Source organism: Rhinolophus sinicus, chromosome 15, assembly GCF_057876585.1.
Source record: "Rhinolophus sinicus isolate RSI-liver-muscle chromosome 15, RSI-T2T, whole genome shotgun sequence".
Taxonomy (NCBI): domain Eukaryota; kingdom Metazoa; phylum Chordata; class Mammalia; order Chiroptera; family Rhinolophidae; genus Rhinolophus; species Rhinolophus sinicus.
The window spans coordinates 31,524,505-31,542,047 of record NC_142515.1 but is presented as its reverse complement, the minus strand read 5'-3'; the positions used below and the strand labels follow the sequence as shown (position 1 = coordinate 31,542,047).

General features: G+C 41.1%; 1 protein-coding gene across 2 annotated transcripts in view; it reads right to left on the bottom strand.

The window, feature by feature from the left end:
- The window catches only part of PANK1 (pantothenate kinase 1), a 45,487-nt gene that overhangs the window by 16,036 nt on the left and 11,908 nt on the right, over positions 1-17,543 (bottom strand). For both annotated transcript variants that reach the window (XM_019739082.3, XM_019739091.3), the window contains exon 2: positions 4,050-4,402. In XM_019739082.3, coding sequence (XP_019594641.3) covers positions 4,050-4,402 — 353 coding nt within the window. The remainder of the gene's footprint in view (positions 1-4,049; positions 4,403-17,543) is intronic.

The window sequence follows — 17,543 nt, the reverse complement described above, 5'->3', positions numbered from 1 at the left end:
CAATGAAACAGGAAGAGTTATCACCTAGATCACCCCAAACTGAAAAGTGGCAATTTCATCAGCCCGTCTGGGGGTCATAGGTTAACTCGCTTAAAAATTAATCAGAGGTCCATCAACAATATTGACAGCTATGTCCAGCGCCAACAGCACAAACTCGGACAGAGACACAGCGTGTCCAGCTGGACATCCTGAAACTACAGGAAGGAGAAAGAAAAACTTGTCAGGGCAAATAAACTAAGCAAAGGAAACACTGTTACCTCACCTTTCCCCTCAAAATCATTTGCAAATAAAGTGCTTAGCAGCAAACACACATGTCTTCTACACATTCCACCTAGGGATGGATGTTTCTGCAGCCTGAGGGGAGGCATCCCCAAACTGGGAAACGGAAATATGAGTCACTTTTATTGAGACCCATAGAGACCTCAGCCGTCTTCACCATCCAGGAAGAAGGACAGGCTCCCAAGTGTGAGCAACAAGTCAAATCATAACTTGGACTCTCAAACATGCCGTCTGAAATGCAAAACAAGATGGGAATTACTCCTCAGACTTTGCAGTTCATTTGCACAACTGAATGACTGTGTGGGAAGCCTAAAATAGCATGCCCAGATCCCAGCTCCAGAGAAACACTTTCTTTGTATCAGTGATTCCCTGCATGCTAAAATTAGAAAACACAAGGCAAGCTCAGGATACAACTGTAAGAGGTTCTCCTCGTCCACTTCAGCTCAGTCTGTCAAAAATAACTAAACAGCTAAGTAAATAAATAAATCTGGTAAAAACCATCCCAAGAGCTTCTGGACTCCTAATACTCTGTATGGGTGTATTCTGGGCATCTACTCCCAACCAGTTCTATCACTCACCTACAACTGAGAAATGAGTCACCAAATTGTATTTCAGAAATGAGTAAAATACACATCTGTATGATACCTTACACTTCCCAAAGCAGAGAAAGCAGGAAGGATTTTTAGGGACTGGAAGGGACCGCTGGAGAACAGGACGTGTAGCATTCTTGTGCTACATAGATAAGAAAACTAAAGCTGAAGAGAGATTAAGAGGCTCTAGGAGTGCCCTCTAGGTAAGAGCCGGGGCACAGTCTCAGTTCTGATTCAGAAGGAATGGTGGTCCCCCGCTAGTAGTGAGCTCCTAGGTGGCTCAAGGGTACCCTGTCTGTTCATCCCCACTAGGGAGGCCGAAGTGAATCAAGGTGACCTGGAGCGTTTATGCAATGTCTGTCAATGCCTCCATCACTCCTCTGGGGTAATACATGTTCTGGGAGGAAGTTACTCAATACATGTTGGTAATGAGCAAGTGTACTTCTCAAGGTTCTGAATGGAGGAAGGTCATATCTCATTACAACCAAGGTGCAGAAGCCTCTCTTCTCTTGAGCAGGCTGCTGGAGCCTAACAGACTGGAGCAGGGAGCAAGTCTGAAGTACAGCCATGCACTGTTTAGACGGGTAGTGTCGTGAGGAGATTTCATTGCTTGAACATCATACAGCACTTTCACAAACTTAGATGGTACAGCCTGCTGCTCCTAGGCTATAAGCCTGGACAACATGTTACTGCACAAAACGAGAGAAAACAATGCAATCAAGAGATGCAATAAACATGAAATGTGTGAGGCTGCTTCCAGCTTAACATGGCTTCCTGTTTTACAGCAGACTTACTTTTTTTATAAGTAGAAAGAGCACACTCTAAAATAATAATAAAAAGTACAGTAAATACATAAACCAGTGGCATGGTTGTTTATTACCATTATCAAATATTATGTACTGTACATAATTAATTGTATGTGCTATACTTTTATATGACTGGCAGTGCAGTAGGTTTGTTTACACCATCATCACCACAAACATGTGAGTACTGAATGCACTACGATGTCACTAGGTGCTAGGACTCTTTCAGCTCCATTATAATCTTACGGGACCACCGTCATATATGCCATCCCTTGTTGACCAAAACAGTGTTATGTGGCGCATGACTGTATTTTCCAAACAGCCTGGCCAGGTGGCGCATACACCTATAAAAGGAAGTATATGGGCTGCCTTCTGTTTTCATGCTTAGTCTTGGCCAAAGTGAAGACAGAATTGAAGAAGACAGATCTCTTCCTATAGCCTGCTTGTCAGTGCACTAAGTGATGTGCCCTTATCCTTCCAAAGCCTGTGAGGATGAGTAGGTTTTATCACCCTCTTTCCTAAGCGTTCATTCATTTACTCACTCACAAGTATTCCTCATGCTCCTTCTATACACCAAGTACTGTAGAGAACAAAACAAAGCGCCTGTCCCCTTGAACCTATTATATTCTAGTGCCAGGAAATGATCAATCACCAAATAAGCTCGTGAATTTAGAATACAGCAAATGGCAGTAAGTGGAGAAAACGTGGGGCAAGGGAGACAGGGAGTGCTGGGCTGGTCTTTGTGTGATGAAGTAACATCAGAGCAGGGACCCAGAGAAGTAATACAGCAAACCAGGCCTGTATCCGGGGAAGAGCATTTTAGGCAGAGGGCACAGTAAGTGTTAAGCCTGTAGGTGTGCTTTAGGTGACCTACTGCCACCTTTTCACATGATGAAAGTGAGGCACAGACGAGGGACATGTCTTATCCAAAGTCACCCAGCTAGTTAAATGCAGAAAGAGGCCTACAATTCAGGTTCAAGGCTTTTTCAATTATGAACTGAAATTTAACTTTCATGTCCCTGGATCTCAACCTTCTCAGTTTCAAAACTCTTTGATTATTGGGCCCCCTTGGTGGGTAAAAGAGCCCATGAATCATTTAAGTAGGAGGCAGCATCAAATTCTAGTGCTGAGTAGGGAAAGGGGACACAGAAGAAAAAAGCCAAAACCTAAATACAATCAGTCTCATTTAGGGTACACTGTTAGGACTCCACTGCCAGCTCTTCTAGAAACTACTTAGTATAATCAATGAAATAAATGTTACCTTTGATTATACAAATAAAATGTTCATTTATAGCTTAATACCATAAATAACACATTGATTCATTAATTTATCCATTAATGACAGACTTCATGACAAGTCCGTATTACATTAGTTCCATGACAAAATGCCAGTAATTTGTACTCTAGACTCTGAGAAAATGTATTTTACATCTTACCTCACTATATTTTCAACTTTCTGGCAAGACTAATCCCAAAGTCTTCGAACCCTCCCTTCTCCTATATTCAATCACTTCTGTTAATCTAGTTTCTTTTATTTTCTCCACCTATAATTTTACTTTACTCTTACCTTATTCCCCGTGAGATGAGGCTCAATATAGATGGGCAAATGGGAACACATCGATATTAAGAGATTGCTAAATAAAGAGGAAGTTTGGACTCCATGTGTCTCATGCATATCTTCCCTTTAGCAAAATTTGTCAAATCTAAATGAGCAACACAGAGTTGGAATGCACTACCAGTCAGAATACAGCATTACTTTATTATGTAGAACCACACTCCCTAAATTGTGTTCCTTAATAAAGAAATTCATCTATAAATGATATCAAAGATTTTTTTGTTTGAGCAGAACTTCTGAGTCATCTTCAAAAACAAGAAAGACACAGTGCAAATGGTTCGACAGAACTCACAATTTTTAGTAACAGCTCTAGAAAGTCTTTTCTGAGGGCCTCAGACTATGTATCTATAAGACTGGGACAGTGATTATGCTTTTCATAAAACTGTGGTAAGTGTCTATGGAAAACTCTGACTAAAATACTTTGGAAGGGGGTTTGTCATCGTGTCTTTAGCGTACTGCACAACAGTAATTGTAACAAAAATGATAACTGAGAATAATATATATTGAGCACTAACTAAGTGCCAGGTATATAATATCTCATTTAATCCTTCATGTAAAAGCCCTATGCAGTAGGAACTATCCATATACATGAGGAAACTGAGGCACAGAGAGGTGAATCAACTTGTCTCAAGTCCCAAGGCTAGTTAGTAAGTAGTAGTTTAGCTCTCCGGTATGAGAGGCCATGATTATGGACATGTGAAAGGTTTTCTTTCTTTCACTGAAAGGTGGTTTTGTGGTTTTAACAAGGACAAACCCACATACCATTCGGAAGTCCTCTTCGAACTTGAAAGCCCCACCTCCTGTGGCACAGAGAGTAGTGTGAAGGCTGGAGAAGTTCTTCTCGCTGCCCATCTGAATGAACGTGTGCATAGCACTGGTGGGGAAGCGGATGAAATGCAGGTTCCCTTTGCGCCCACACATGGTCAAGTTTTTCAGTTCCAGGTGGACATCCCGGATCCCAGTTTTCCCATAAGCAGTATTAGAAGTCAAATACTTCCTGATGCTCTTCAGGTTCTCCACTTCCTCTTGTTCCTCTTCGGCTGTAATATCCTTAGGTTCGAAGTAGACCAATTTAACCAACGTGCCACCGATATCCATGCCAAACCACGGGAATGCTAGAGGACAGAAAGACAGAGTGTTGCTGAATTCTATACAGGCAAAGAAAGGTTTTAAATATTCAATAAGGAAATGCAGTGGTGTCACATCTGCGTGGGCATTGAACATTCAGTTTCCCTGAATTCAACTATATGTGCCTAAAAGAGAAGACAGACCAGGAGAAATTCACAATTTAAATGATGCTCATGATTCTGCCCACACTCCACTCAATTAGAGTCGGCCTTAGGATTGAGTATGAGGTGAGAAATAGGATTCTGCAGTTTCCTAAAGCAGTCTCAGTTCCCATGTGCTTCCCAGGGCTCAAGAATCTCACCAAGTTGGGTGCAGTTCCGATACTTACAGAATACATATTTTGCATATATAATGGATCCCAAATGCTAACCATTTTATCACAATCCTGACTAAAGAAACAGTGACCTGTTCCAATGCCATAGGAAAAACTGGCTTTGCTAGGTGTACCCATAGGCGATGTATTGATCTCTTAAGCTTCACAATGCCTTCCTAGGATATTTTTCAATGATAATCTTCACAGCATTCAATTTTTGTCTCCATGCGCTGACTTTATAAAACACGACTCCACTGCTTCATTCTACAGAATAAATAGGAAGCAGAAAGGGAAAAAAAGTGGGCGATGAGAGATGATGGGCAGACATGATGGTGGCAGGATTCTAAAATGAACAGCTCCTGTTACATCTAATTTCTTCATTAAGCAGAGACACTTGGTCCATCTCAAACAGCCTACCTAGAAGTCCCTAACCCAGCCGCATGTTATAATAGAATTGCCTTTAACATTCCAATATCTGGTCTCCTCTCCCACGGATTCTGATTTAATCCAGGGGTGGAACCTGGGCATGAGTATTTCTTAAAAGTTCTCCAGTGGTTACCACCTATAGGCTTGGGAACTACTAAACCAAAAGAACCACAGCCACTGACAGGCAAGCCCACAAATAAGCACAGCTCCTGACCAGGTCTGCAACAAGAAGGCATGTCTCTAGATCAGGGGTGTCCAAACTTTTTTCAACGTTTTTCACCAAGGGCCATATGCGGTAAAATAAACAAACAGCCGGGCCACTCACTCGAAGTGAAGTCTGTATTGCCTCACCTGGTTTATTTAAGTAAACTAAATATATTTTTGGAATTTGCTGCGGGCCAATTAACAATGGCTCATGGGCCGCAGTTGGCCCATGGGCTGTAGTTTGGACACCCCTGGTCTAGATAAAGATACGTAATATATGTATCTCACAGACGCCGTATCTTGGTCCATTCTCTAAAATGATATACATACAAACACAGCAGGTCCTCCAATAACGTCGTTTCCTTATAATATTGATGGGACGCCATAGGAACTTAACTCTTGTCTGTGTCAATTAGCCTATGGTAAGTTGGTTTTGTTATATGTGACTTTGCTTAAAGTCACAGAACCTACCGACATTACATGAGGACTTAATGTGTGTGTGTGTATATATAATTTTTTGTCTTAATCGGCTGGAGATGTTTGTCTATGACAAAATGAATCTCCATTGTAATTATTTTTATTGAGAATGGGCTGAGCTCCCTGAACAGGCTGACTTTATTTAGAGGCAACCTGGAAAGTTACTGCTGTGCTGTTAAATGAACACAGAGCAAACCCAAATGAGTATCCAAAATCTGGAGTCTCCCGTTTCATTCCCTCAGCAGACTCCAGCGGCTAAACCTGAAACTGTAATATGAAAACTGAGTGTAAAGACACGGGGAGCTAAATTGACCTCTTTCAAAAGTTTAATTACTCAGCCCTAGAGAACATCCATATGAGTAAGACCTGGTCAAATTGTTCATATTTTATACCTAGAGATTACATTGCCAGGCACGTAAATGGGACCTACAGAGTTCTTTGTTCTCAGCAGCCCTACTACTTAGCCCTCTACATTGATATGCTGGGGACGGAGGGTGTGAGGGAAGGGAGGAGGACAATTCTCTGTACACAGATTCTTCTTTCCTGTGTGTCACTGCTGTCATTTAGCTTAGCTGCTCCACACTTGGTAAGCAGTAACTTGAACAGTATGGAAAAATAAAATCCCAAACTGCCAAAAGATTAAGATCAACAAATCTGTCATTAATGGATAAATTAATGAATCAATGTGTTATTTATGGTATTAAGCTATAAATGAACATTTTCTTTGTATAATCAAAGGTAACATTTATTTCATCGATTATACTAAGTAGTTTCTAGAAGAGCTGGCAGTGGAGTCCTAACACAGTACCCTAAATGAGACTTATTGTATTTAGGTTTTGGCTTTTTTCTTCTGTGTCCCCTTTTCCTACTCAGCACTAGAATTTGATTCATTGCCTCTTTTTCCCACCAAAGGGGCCCAATGATCAAAAGTTTTGAAACTGAGAAGGTTGAGATCCAGGGGCATGAAAATTAAATTTTCAGTTCATAATTGAAAAAGCCTTGAACCTGAATTGTAGGCCTCTTTCTGCATTTAACTGGCTGGGTGACTTTGGATAAGACATGTCCCTCGTGTGTGCCTCACTTTCATCACGTGAAAAAGGTGGCAGTAGGTCACCTAAAGCACACCTACAGGCTTAACACTTACTGTGCCCTCTGCCTAAAATGCTCTTCCCGGGATACAGGCCTGGTTTGCTGTATTACTTCTCCGGGTCCCTGCTCCGATGTTACTTCATCACACAAAGATCAGCCCAGCACTCCCTGTCTCCCTTGCCCCACGTTTTCTCCACTTACTGCCATTTGCTGTATCTAAATTCACGAGCTTATTTGGTGATTGATCATTTCCTGGCACTAGAATATAATAAGTTCAAGGGGACAGAAGTGTGTAAACTAAAAGCTGATGTCCATAAAACAAGGTGCTATGGATAAGTGGCTGACTTTAGGTCCATCTTCTCTCAGCATATTCTAAAGAATAAAAGGAATTATTTCCTAAAGAAATTCTGGCACACGTGTACAAGGAGACATATTCAAATATGTTCACTGCAGCAATTTATAACAAAAAACTGGTAATGATCTAAATGTCCAACAATATGTAAATAAAAAGTGACATGCTATATAGTTATGAGAATCGACTAGGTTTCTGTCTCAAGATGGATAGAGTTCAAAAACAATGATGAAGGAAACCTCCTTTAATGGTGAGCAGAAGTGATGTGTAGGTCATCGCTTCCAGGCCAGAACATTTAGCTACAGGCATGAGACTCTCCAGAGCTTTCCCACAGCAATGGGAAACATTCCAGGCAGTGGCCGGTCCATCGGCCTAGGTCCTGGCGTGAGGACGCAGCCAATCCTCAATGCACATACAGCATGAGCACAAAATAAACCTTTGTTCTTTAAACCGTTGAGATTTGGGAATTGTCTGTTACTACAAAGGAACTTGGCCTATTGTGACTGCTGCTGGAAATGGAGTGTTGCTTCAACAGCAACTAACAAAATGTGGCACTGGCTTAGAGGCCAGGCAGCAGGGAGAAAGGAAACAAATTCTAGAGGCTAGCAAAGCATTTTGTAAAACCACCATGTATGAGGACTTAGAAGGCAGACGATACACCTAAAGAAGTAGTAGATCTCGTGGAAAAGGTTGAAGGTCAAATGTTAGTAGCACGTGATGGTGACTACTGGCTACATCTTAAAAGGCATAAACCAAAAAAAGAGTGAGAGATGGGCTCAGAAAATAATGGACTGGTTGGCAAACAAAAAGGAAAGGGAATCAAGTCCATCAAGTCAGAGTTGTAGGGTTGGAAAAAAGTAGCTGCTTCTTTCTCTTCCCTGATACATCAATGACAAAACTGAGACAGCCTTTGAGTAACAAAGATCAATTAGCACTTAGCTTTGGAGTGAGGTTCAGAGGAAGAGAATTACACTTCCTCTCAACACTCTGAAAGGGTAAAGATGTCTCTAAGTAAAGATGCAGTTAAGTGGCTTCTCAGTTAATTCTTTCAATTAGAAAAGCTCAGGGGAAAATACACCAGATGTGGCTTCCCCACCAAAGCCTGACAGGTTCAAAGTAACATCAACTGCATTAATAAAGAAAGGCTGGAAGTACAAGCACAAAGGCCTACAGTAAATATAAATACTATGCCAAGAACTGAGTGCTGGGCATGTGGAAATAAACTAGAGTACAACAGGTAAGAAACCTAGTTCCTTTTGAAAAGAGTGGTGCTGCCAAAGAAACCAAGAGCTTGAACCTACAATGGCTGGGAAAAGTGTTTAAGACCTGGAAGCACTCTAGAGCCCCAACTCTCTAAAGCAGGGGTGTCAAAACTGCAGCCCGCTGGCCAACTGCAGTCCGCAATCCATTGTTAATTGGCCCGCAGCAAATTCCAAAAATATATTTAGTTTACTTAAATAAACCAGGTGAGACAATACGTACTTCACCTCCAGTGATTGGCCCGGCTGTTTGTGTATTTTACCGCATATGACCCTTGGTGAAAAACGTTGAAAAAAGTTTGGACACCCCTGCTCTAAAGTCAGGAAGCAGCTGAGAAACTGCTCAGCCCCTATTGGGATCACATTCTCCAGAGCTCACTTAAGATGTGATCAGGGAGGCTACTGGGATGAAGGCAGCAATGCAGTGGGGAGGTCCTCCCTGACAGAAGAATCAGGACCCCAAAAGAACATTCTCCACCTACCAGGCAGGAAGCCTTGAAGATTTCAGAACTGTTTCAGAATTGGGAATGCCTGAGGTCCAATGAATGGGTGTCTCCCATTCACCCCAACCTTTGTTTCACCATTATGTATTAATATACAATGTGGGGGTCGGGGTGAACAGCAGGTAACTTGCCTTTTTTGGTTCAGGTTTCTAGATCGAGTTGACGTCAAAACAACTTGGTATCACACCCTAATTTGGAGACTACTGTGCCTCACGCAGGTGCTATGACTGGATGGGACTCCAGGGTTGTCTCCTTGGGGAAGGGCATGACTATGTCTCACCTGCAGGCGGGAGAGTGGGCCAATTTGGTAATCAGAAACTCAAATTGTGCTAGTCACTGGTGCTGCTGGCCAAATATTTCTGGTTCTCTTCCTTCCACACCCATGGGATCAGACTGTAACTCCTGGCCATTTTATAATTGAGCTGGGCAATGTGCCTAATCCGGCCAGTGAATGGAGAATGGAAATGGTGTATGTCATTTCCAAACAGGAGTGCCTATGGCTGGCATTAGACCCTTCAGAACTCTTTCTCTGTTACCATGACCAGCAGAATCCAAGATAATGATTGCTCCATCATCTGAGTCAGAGTGAAGATGAGCCAGGCTGGAGCCCCCAGCCACCCCTCAATAGACTCGTAGTGTGAATGAGAAACAAACCTTTGTTGTTTTAAGTCGTAGAGATTTGAGAGTTATTTGTTACTGAAGAGTGATCTCACCAATCCTGACTAATGTACCGTCCATCAAAATCTTTGGCTGGTTTTTTTCCCCTGGAACCCTCCCTCTCCTGTAGAACCAGACCCAGGGACTGCCAGTATTGCTGATAAACATGTGGTAGCTGAGAAAGAATAAAAAGGTATGTACGTCCTGCTGCATTTATTTCTGTCTAAAAACTTCTCTAAACACAAGCCAAGGCTGGCAGCCCTGTTAGTGATTAAAACCATGAAATGAATCTGTATTCCAAAAATGGTGGTAAAAATATTTTAAAATTTCATTGGTAGTTGATGGCTTTAAAACAAAGCTTGCTTCTTAAAGACCTTTCCAGAACATTAAAATGGTCTCTAAGGGACACTTATGCTTCCTGCAGTAAATTTCAAAGGTTACAGTGAACTCCAAATAGCAAAAATGAGGGGGGTGGGAATCAACAACCACAGATAAGGTTTCCCAGCAGTCAAAGGAACAATTTTAAAGAGTGAAGGGAGTCTGACATTAGAAAATCTACCTCCTCTTGAACAACGAGCCACAGAGCTTTAAGAGGGGTTCCTGGTGAGTAGCAGATCAAGTTCCCTAACGCCCATATTTCTTCTTGTATGTAAATTAGGCACCAAGTGCTCAAGATTAGCTCCTTTGGGCACAGCTGTAACTCAGTAACCAGTTGTTCACCGACAGTAACAGATCTCTCAAGGTACCACCAAGCTGGAATGGACTGTCATAATAATTTGTCGTGAACAGGGAGCAGCCGGACTGAATTTCTTTTCCCACAATTTGTGAAGAGATTTGTGTAGCAAACTAATTGGTGGAAAAGATGTCTGAGGACGTGTAACCAACAGGAAAAAAGGCTTTTAAAGTACTTCGGAGATATTTTTACACTACATGAATACTAATTACATTGGAGTTGCCGAAGAACCTCTACATGTTAAAAAAACAAAACAAAAAAAAAAAACAAAACCAAAATAAAACCAAACAAAAAGCTTTTATTAACTTAGATCTAGGTGTGTAATAGAATTGTATTTCTTTAAAAATTTCCTTTCTGATAGCTAGGCTTCCCTTCACTGCATCTAAATTTGGTTGACAGTATAATGAAATTCTTTGCTAATATAGTCATAGAAGCATAACTTTACGAGGTGGAAGGGACCTTAGGTCAAGTCCAACACCCTGTTTACAGGTAAGAAAATTAAGGCTTAAAAAGATCAAGGAATTGTCTAAGGTCAGTCACACTAAGTATCATCAGAGCCAATTTTCCATTTCACAAGCCAGTAAATCCCCCTTTTCGAAAGGCTAGTCTGAGTTGTCTGTCAATGATAACTGAGAGCTTCCCCACAGATAGAATGATTATGGGCAAGTTTCTTTCTTGAGCCGTTTACTAAGCTGTAGAATGGTGGTGGAATAAACTGATCACCAAAGTTCTGCCTAGTTTTCACATTCTATCTCACAAACACACACACAAACACACATACACACACACACAAAGCCCTCCAAAACCATATATATGGGTTATATATATATATATATATATATATATATATATATATATATATATATACAGTTTTTTATTTTTGTTTTTTTAAGCAGGGCGCAGCCCACAGCGGCCCATGCGGGGATCGAACTGGCAACCTTGGTGCTACCGGCACCACGCTCTAACCAACTGAGCTGACCGGCCATCCCGAAAGAAACATATATTTTAAACAGCATAAAACATGAGTTGAAAAACCTAAGAACTATTTAAGAACCTTGAAGAAAGTAGTAAATGTAAAATTTACTAAAAGGGTTTCTGTAACACCGTAAAGAAACCCGTAATTATTGCACACAGAGCAATCTGCTAAACATTAAATACTCTATGCAGAGGAACTTGAGCCTTGTTTTCTTTCAAATTAATGCATACCAGATTTCTTTAGTTTGAATTTTAGTCACATGGCAACACCCAGCATTGGCAAGGGTTACAAGGGCAGACCCTTGCAGAGTACTGACAGGAATGTAAACTAGCACAATCTTTCCATGGGGCTATTTTTTATATATTAAAAAGCTCCAAATTGCTGTACACGTTGATACACTAGATCCACTTTACACTAAATAAATAATTATGCATGTATTCAAAATTTTACCTGAAGTCATTGAACTTTTACTACTAGTAATGAGAAAACTTATTTATTATCCAAAAATAAAGGGCTGGTTAAATAAATGATTACCTATTTTGTAGCACAGCACTTAATGATGTCAGAGTGTTCATTCTGTATTGTTAGGTGGAAAGGTCAGGTGATCAATGGTACAGTTCATATGCTTACAATTTCGTGTAAAAATTAAATGGCCATTTGTATACAGAAAACAAGACTAGAAACTTTAAGCCAAAATGTTAATGGCCATTCATCCCTGGATAGTGAATTAGGGTGATATTTTTTTCTTCTGGCTTTTCTGATGATGCTTTTCAATCTTTTATAATCAATACATTTAATCTTCACAATCAGAGTTATTTTAGAATTCTCAATCAAAGCCTTCTCTCGAATGATGTGAAAGAAAAATTGTTTTCACTTGGCTTCAATGAGCAGACAGCTGATTTATAGTCATGGAGAGAAGATGCCGGCATTCCCCATCTCAACAGCTCCTCCCCTTCTCCTCAGGCAATAGCCTCCCCAAATCAAGTTTGTTAACCATTACACACAAGCCATCAAGAATGACAAGGAAGGGCAGGTCAGGGCGGGGCTGGAGGGGCAGCCTTGTCCCCACCCCACCCCACCCCCCACCGTAGCTGGGAAGGGGAAGGGAATTAGATCACGTGACGTTGGAGCAGAACTTATCTTGGTGACTTCAGGATGCTGGTCCCATTGTTAGGTATAATTATGAAAAATTAAGACTCCAAGAAAGAATTGCCAGAGAAGAATTAAAAATAAGATTTTTAAATGAAAGTACCCACCTTGATCCTGAAAGAAAAGAAACCAATGGCAACAGCAGCAACTGAGCAGGGTCCTGGGCATAGAAAACCCACATACAAACCACTGAAGTCAGTGTGAACAAAGCTGAGATCGACTATAAAACATTGTATGTACCATAAGGAGGCTTTCAGTCAAGAAAAGAAAGTATGTGTAAGTTGTAAAGGAAGGAAGGAAGGAAAAGGAAAGGAGGTTGGGGAGGGAGGGAGAAGGAAAGCATGACACCCAAGAGCAGAGTTGTTGAGCCAGTTAGACTCTTGACACCACCAGCTCTCCCTCAAGCAGGAATTCAGAGTAGGAAGAGGCTTGATTTACCCACCTACAATAATACACTATCGTCAGGGCAAAACGCTTTATGTTAAATTTGGCATTTCAAAACACACTTAAAGGGACCCAGGTATGTTTGCAGGAAAGGATCACTGTGGGAAAGGCCACACAGCCTCAGATTCTGATCAACTTTCTCCCTCTCGCCCAGACAAGGGTGGGAACAAAAGGGCTGATCATATTCTCATATTCAAGAGGGAAAAAGAGAATAGTGAGGATTCCTTTCAGGACTTCTGAGGGAAGAAATATTATCACATCAGCCACAAGAACTAAAGTCTGGATTTCACCCCCTCTGCATGCAAGCCCAAAGGATCTGTTAGACACAACAGGTTCCGTGCCAAGGACCTGCGGTATTTTTAGACACTCACAAAAATATTTAATTTCTTTAAAAATCGGAAGAAAACATCTGACCTTTCAGGTCAAAGAAAATGTTGTACTATATCATATCAATATATTAATCTTTATACCAACACAGTAGAAAAACATTTTTATTTCTTTCGTATGGAGCAAGGGGGCCCATGAGGGAGAACACGTGCCTGGGGTCCATGAAAAGTGGCCTGTTTACATTTTGCTCCACACCTAATGCCAGGTTAGAACGGACAGGATACCATACCAGAGTGTACTCTGCATTTGCAGTTTGAACTGAATCTTTATGGTTTATTTACAATTATATTTCCTTCAAGCAACTTCAATTTTGGTATTTAGTGCAACTAAGTTTTAAAGTGTTTACTTACATCTATTTTAAAAAAAACCAATGGTGCTATGTTCACCCACATTATGAGTATGTCTCAAATTTGCCTCATCATCAAAACCACGTAAGGCACTTGTTAAAAATATAGACTCCCAGGCCACTGACTGGAGATGCTGATGCAGCGGGATTGGAGAAAATGTTTTCAAGGAGGGGCTTCCGTAATTCTCACTGGTCAAGTTGAACACCACTGTTCTAGTTAAACCAAACTCAATAATTTAAGCAGCTGGACTACTTTTAAGTGAGAAATCAGAAGTTTGAAGGAGTTGTTTCCCTTGCTTGTAATTTCAAGGGACTGTGAGGCTGGCAACTGAGGGCAAGGTACAGCAATGACCCGACAGGTGGTCTCCTTCCCAGGACACATCTAATTGCTTGTTAATGAAATTATTTATGGACAATTTATTACAGGAGTGCCGCAGGTGATTTTCAGATTTTCATTACAGCCTTTGACGTTCCAGCTATCATCCACCCATGACTAAACCCCATGGCTCTGGCTTTAGATGTGTTCCACATATAATTAAATGTCATTGTGCTTCTCTCTCCCAGTGAGTCCCATTTTAAAAGTAACCAGGCATGCCTCCATAAAGAAGTGAGCTCTGGCAACAGTACTTGTGCATTTAGGTCGTGCGGGCAGACGTCTGATCTGCAACTCATGTGGTCGCCCTTGACACAGACAACCACATGAAATCAGAACAGACAGAAACACCGACATAAAAGCTACGCTACTTTTTTTGTATTTTAAGGCTAAGATTTGAGAGAACAACAACAAAAAAGCTCTCTTACAGGGCAACATTCTGGTGGCACCAGTAAATGTATGCTTAGCTTGGATCTGACCAGGAGGAAGCAGGGCCAAGATGAAGCTTGAGATGAGGGGACCCAAAAATGTCAAACCCCTGAGGTTAAAAATACGTGTCCTTGATTCTCTTCTTCAAGTCCCTGAGCCATTCATTGAGGTGCAGTTTCTTCCTCAAGGTCCTGGGGCATCTCCCTGCCACCCTTACGATCAGAGTAGAAAGAGGGGCATCACTCTAGTGACCACTGAGCTCATCTTGTCCATCATCCCTGCAGTCGAGCCCTGTGTTTCTGCTCCATGTCTCAAGGAGAGGAAGTGGTAGGCAGATGAAATTCGGTTCCCATTCCCAAGTCAAGTTCTCAGGCTGAAGAGGTGGGAGGAAAACAGAATTCCAGACCATCATGGTCATCTCCCCTATTTCCCATCAAGAAGCTGCCAGCCCTGCCCAATCTAGAGGCAAGGGAAGGTGAATATCAACCTTCTGTGTAGTCCTCACCTTTAATTACGCCACCTTCTTCGTCAGAAATACAGCCCTTGGACTAAAAAGAGATTCCATAGATTCGACTATGCAGGCATACGAGGGTACACGTGTGACAATCTCCAATGGGACTGTCTCAGCAACCGAAATGATCGCAACTTGCACCCAGAATGGCTCCTCCAGCTACCTAATGCCCCAAACTGCTGCTCAGGATGGTAATCTCATTACTTGCTTAAACAAATCCCAGTTTAAATTACCAAGAGGTTTAGCTTTCTGTCTTGACAAGCCACCCGAGCATGCTTACTTACTCCAGGGATGCTCCAGGCAATTTAACACCAGGGAGTGGAGTTAATTAAAGAGGCTTCCAGGAGAGCAGCATTGCTAGTCGGCACCGCCAGGCAGAACAACACGTCTACTTGAAATGGGATTTGTTCATTTATTTTAGCTCGACTGTGAACGTCTCACAAATCTTTCAAGTTGAGCTGAGTGGGGACTGAGGAAAGACGTGCCAACAGCTCACATGCAATGCAAGCTGGAACAGAGGACAGTCACAGCACCCTCCTCAAATAATCTGAGACAAATACATGCTTGTGCATCCACCAACTCATTGAACAGACATGTGGCAATGAACCTGTCCCCTTGACACTTATAGTCTAGTTCACAAGGACTGATAAAGAAGAACAGTCTGGAAAGGAATGAAAACTCCGCTGAGTGAAATTCACATTGTCTTGGTACCAGACTCTACTTAACTAAAGCAATCCTTTAGTATTTATGAATGGCAGCTGTATGCAGGGTTTCCGCTTAAGCACCGTAACTAAAACAAAGTAAAGCCCGACACTTCCTACCATTCAAGGACCTTATAGTTAAACTGGAGATGACATTCAAACCTATAGAAAATTTAAAATCACAGGATGTTAGTGTTGCAAGGACACAGGGCTCTTTTAGGAAAATGCACATCAAGACCACAATGAGATACCACTTGAAACCCACCAGGATGGCTGTAATTTTAAAAAATGGAAAATAAGTGTCGGTGAGGATGTGGAGCCTTCACACACCGCTTGTGGGAATATAAAAGACTGCAGTCACTTTGGAAAACAGTCTGGCAGTTCTGCAAGAGGTTGCACATAAGTTACTGTATGATCTAGCGAGTCCACTCTTAGGTATATAGCCAAGAGAAATGAAAACATATGTCCTCATATAAACTTCTATGCAAATGTCCATAGCAGCATTATTCATAATAGCCAAAAAGTAGAAGCAACCCAAATGGCCATCAACTGATGGATTAAAAATACACGTGATATCTCCACACAATGAAATAGTACTTGGAAAGGAAAAGGAAAAGGGGAGTGACTGCTAATAGATTTTTTTTTAGGGGGTGATGAAGTGTCCTAAAATTTTAAGGCATGGTATAGGAAATGGAGTCAATAGCATTGTAATAACTATGTGCGGTGACAGATGGTTTCTAGACTTATTGTGGTGATCACTTTGTAAGGTATATAAATGTTGAATCACTATGTTGTACACTTAAAACAAATATAATACTATTGTGTCAATTATAATTAAAAATAAAGAAACTTTTAAGATAAAATTGGTTGTGGTGATGGTTGCACCCTATAAATATGCTAAAAAAAAAACCACCACTGAATGGTACACTTTAAATGAATTGTGTGTAAATTATATCTCTATAAAGCAGATTTTACACATCTATAAAGCTCAGGCCCAATCCCTTCATTTTATAGATAACTTACCATTTAAAATGTAAATGACGACTCCTAATAGTTTTTGAAGGAAATCTTTCTAAAACGTATAACCCACTTTCCCATATTCTTAAAGAAAATGTTAACTCTTTCTGATGACTCAAGGTCATATGGACATCAATTTTTGTGCCTCCTCTATAGTGATGTCCTCAGGAATGACATAAACCTGTGCTTCCCAAGCTGCCAGGGTGTAGGTATTCTTTTGTCCCTATTATATAGCTTTCTATGTCCTGCTTTTAGACTAACACTGTTCATTTCTTGCTGCTGCCAGTATTACCGCAGTGTATGTCTATCCTGCACCTGCTATGTATGAATGCAGAGAAACCAGAAGTCTGTGACTTTGGCAAGAGTAAACAGATGCAGAGAGAGCACAGGATGTACAAGTGTAAAATGCATGAGCATCTCCAAATATATCTACTTTCCAACACTGATTTTCCAACTCAGAAGCATTTGCTTCCTTTCAGGTTCTCAGCTGCCTTCTGGGTTATCGCTGGCAAGTCACCATAGTGATGATTACTGTAGTCAGTAATAGATGTTTTTTTACTATAACCATTTTTTCAAAGCACAGCTAGATGTAATATCTAATTGGCGAAAGATATTAAAACTTGAAAGTATAAATATGAGCAGTTAAAATATTTTATTTATCTGGTGCCATTTAGTTTGGGGACATAGTGCCCTTCTGTATCATTGAGATTGGCACCTTTTTTTTTCTGTTACATCTTAACTCTGAACCTCACATACGAAAAGATAAAAAGCAACATCTTGTT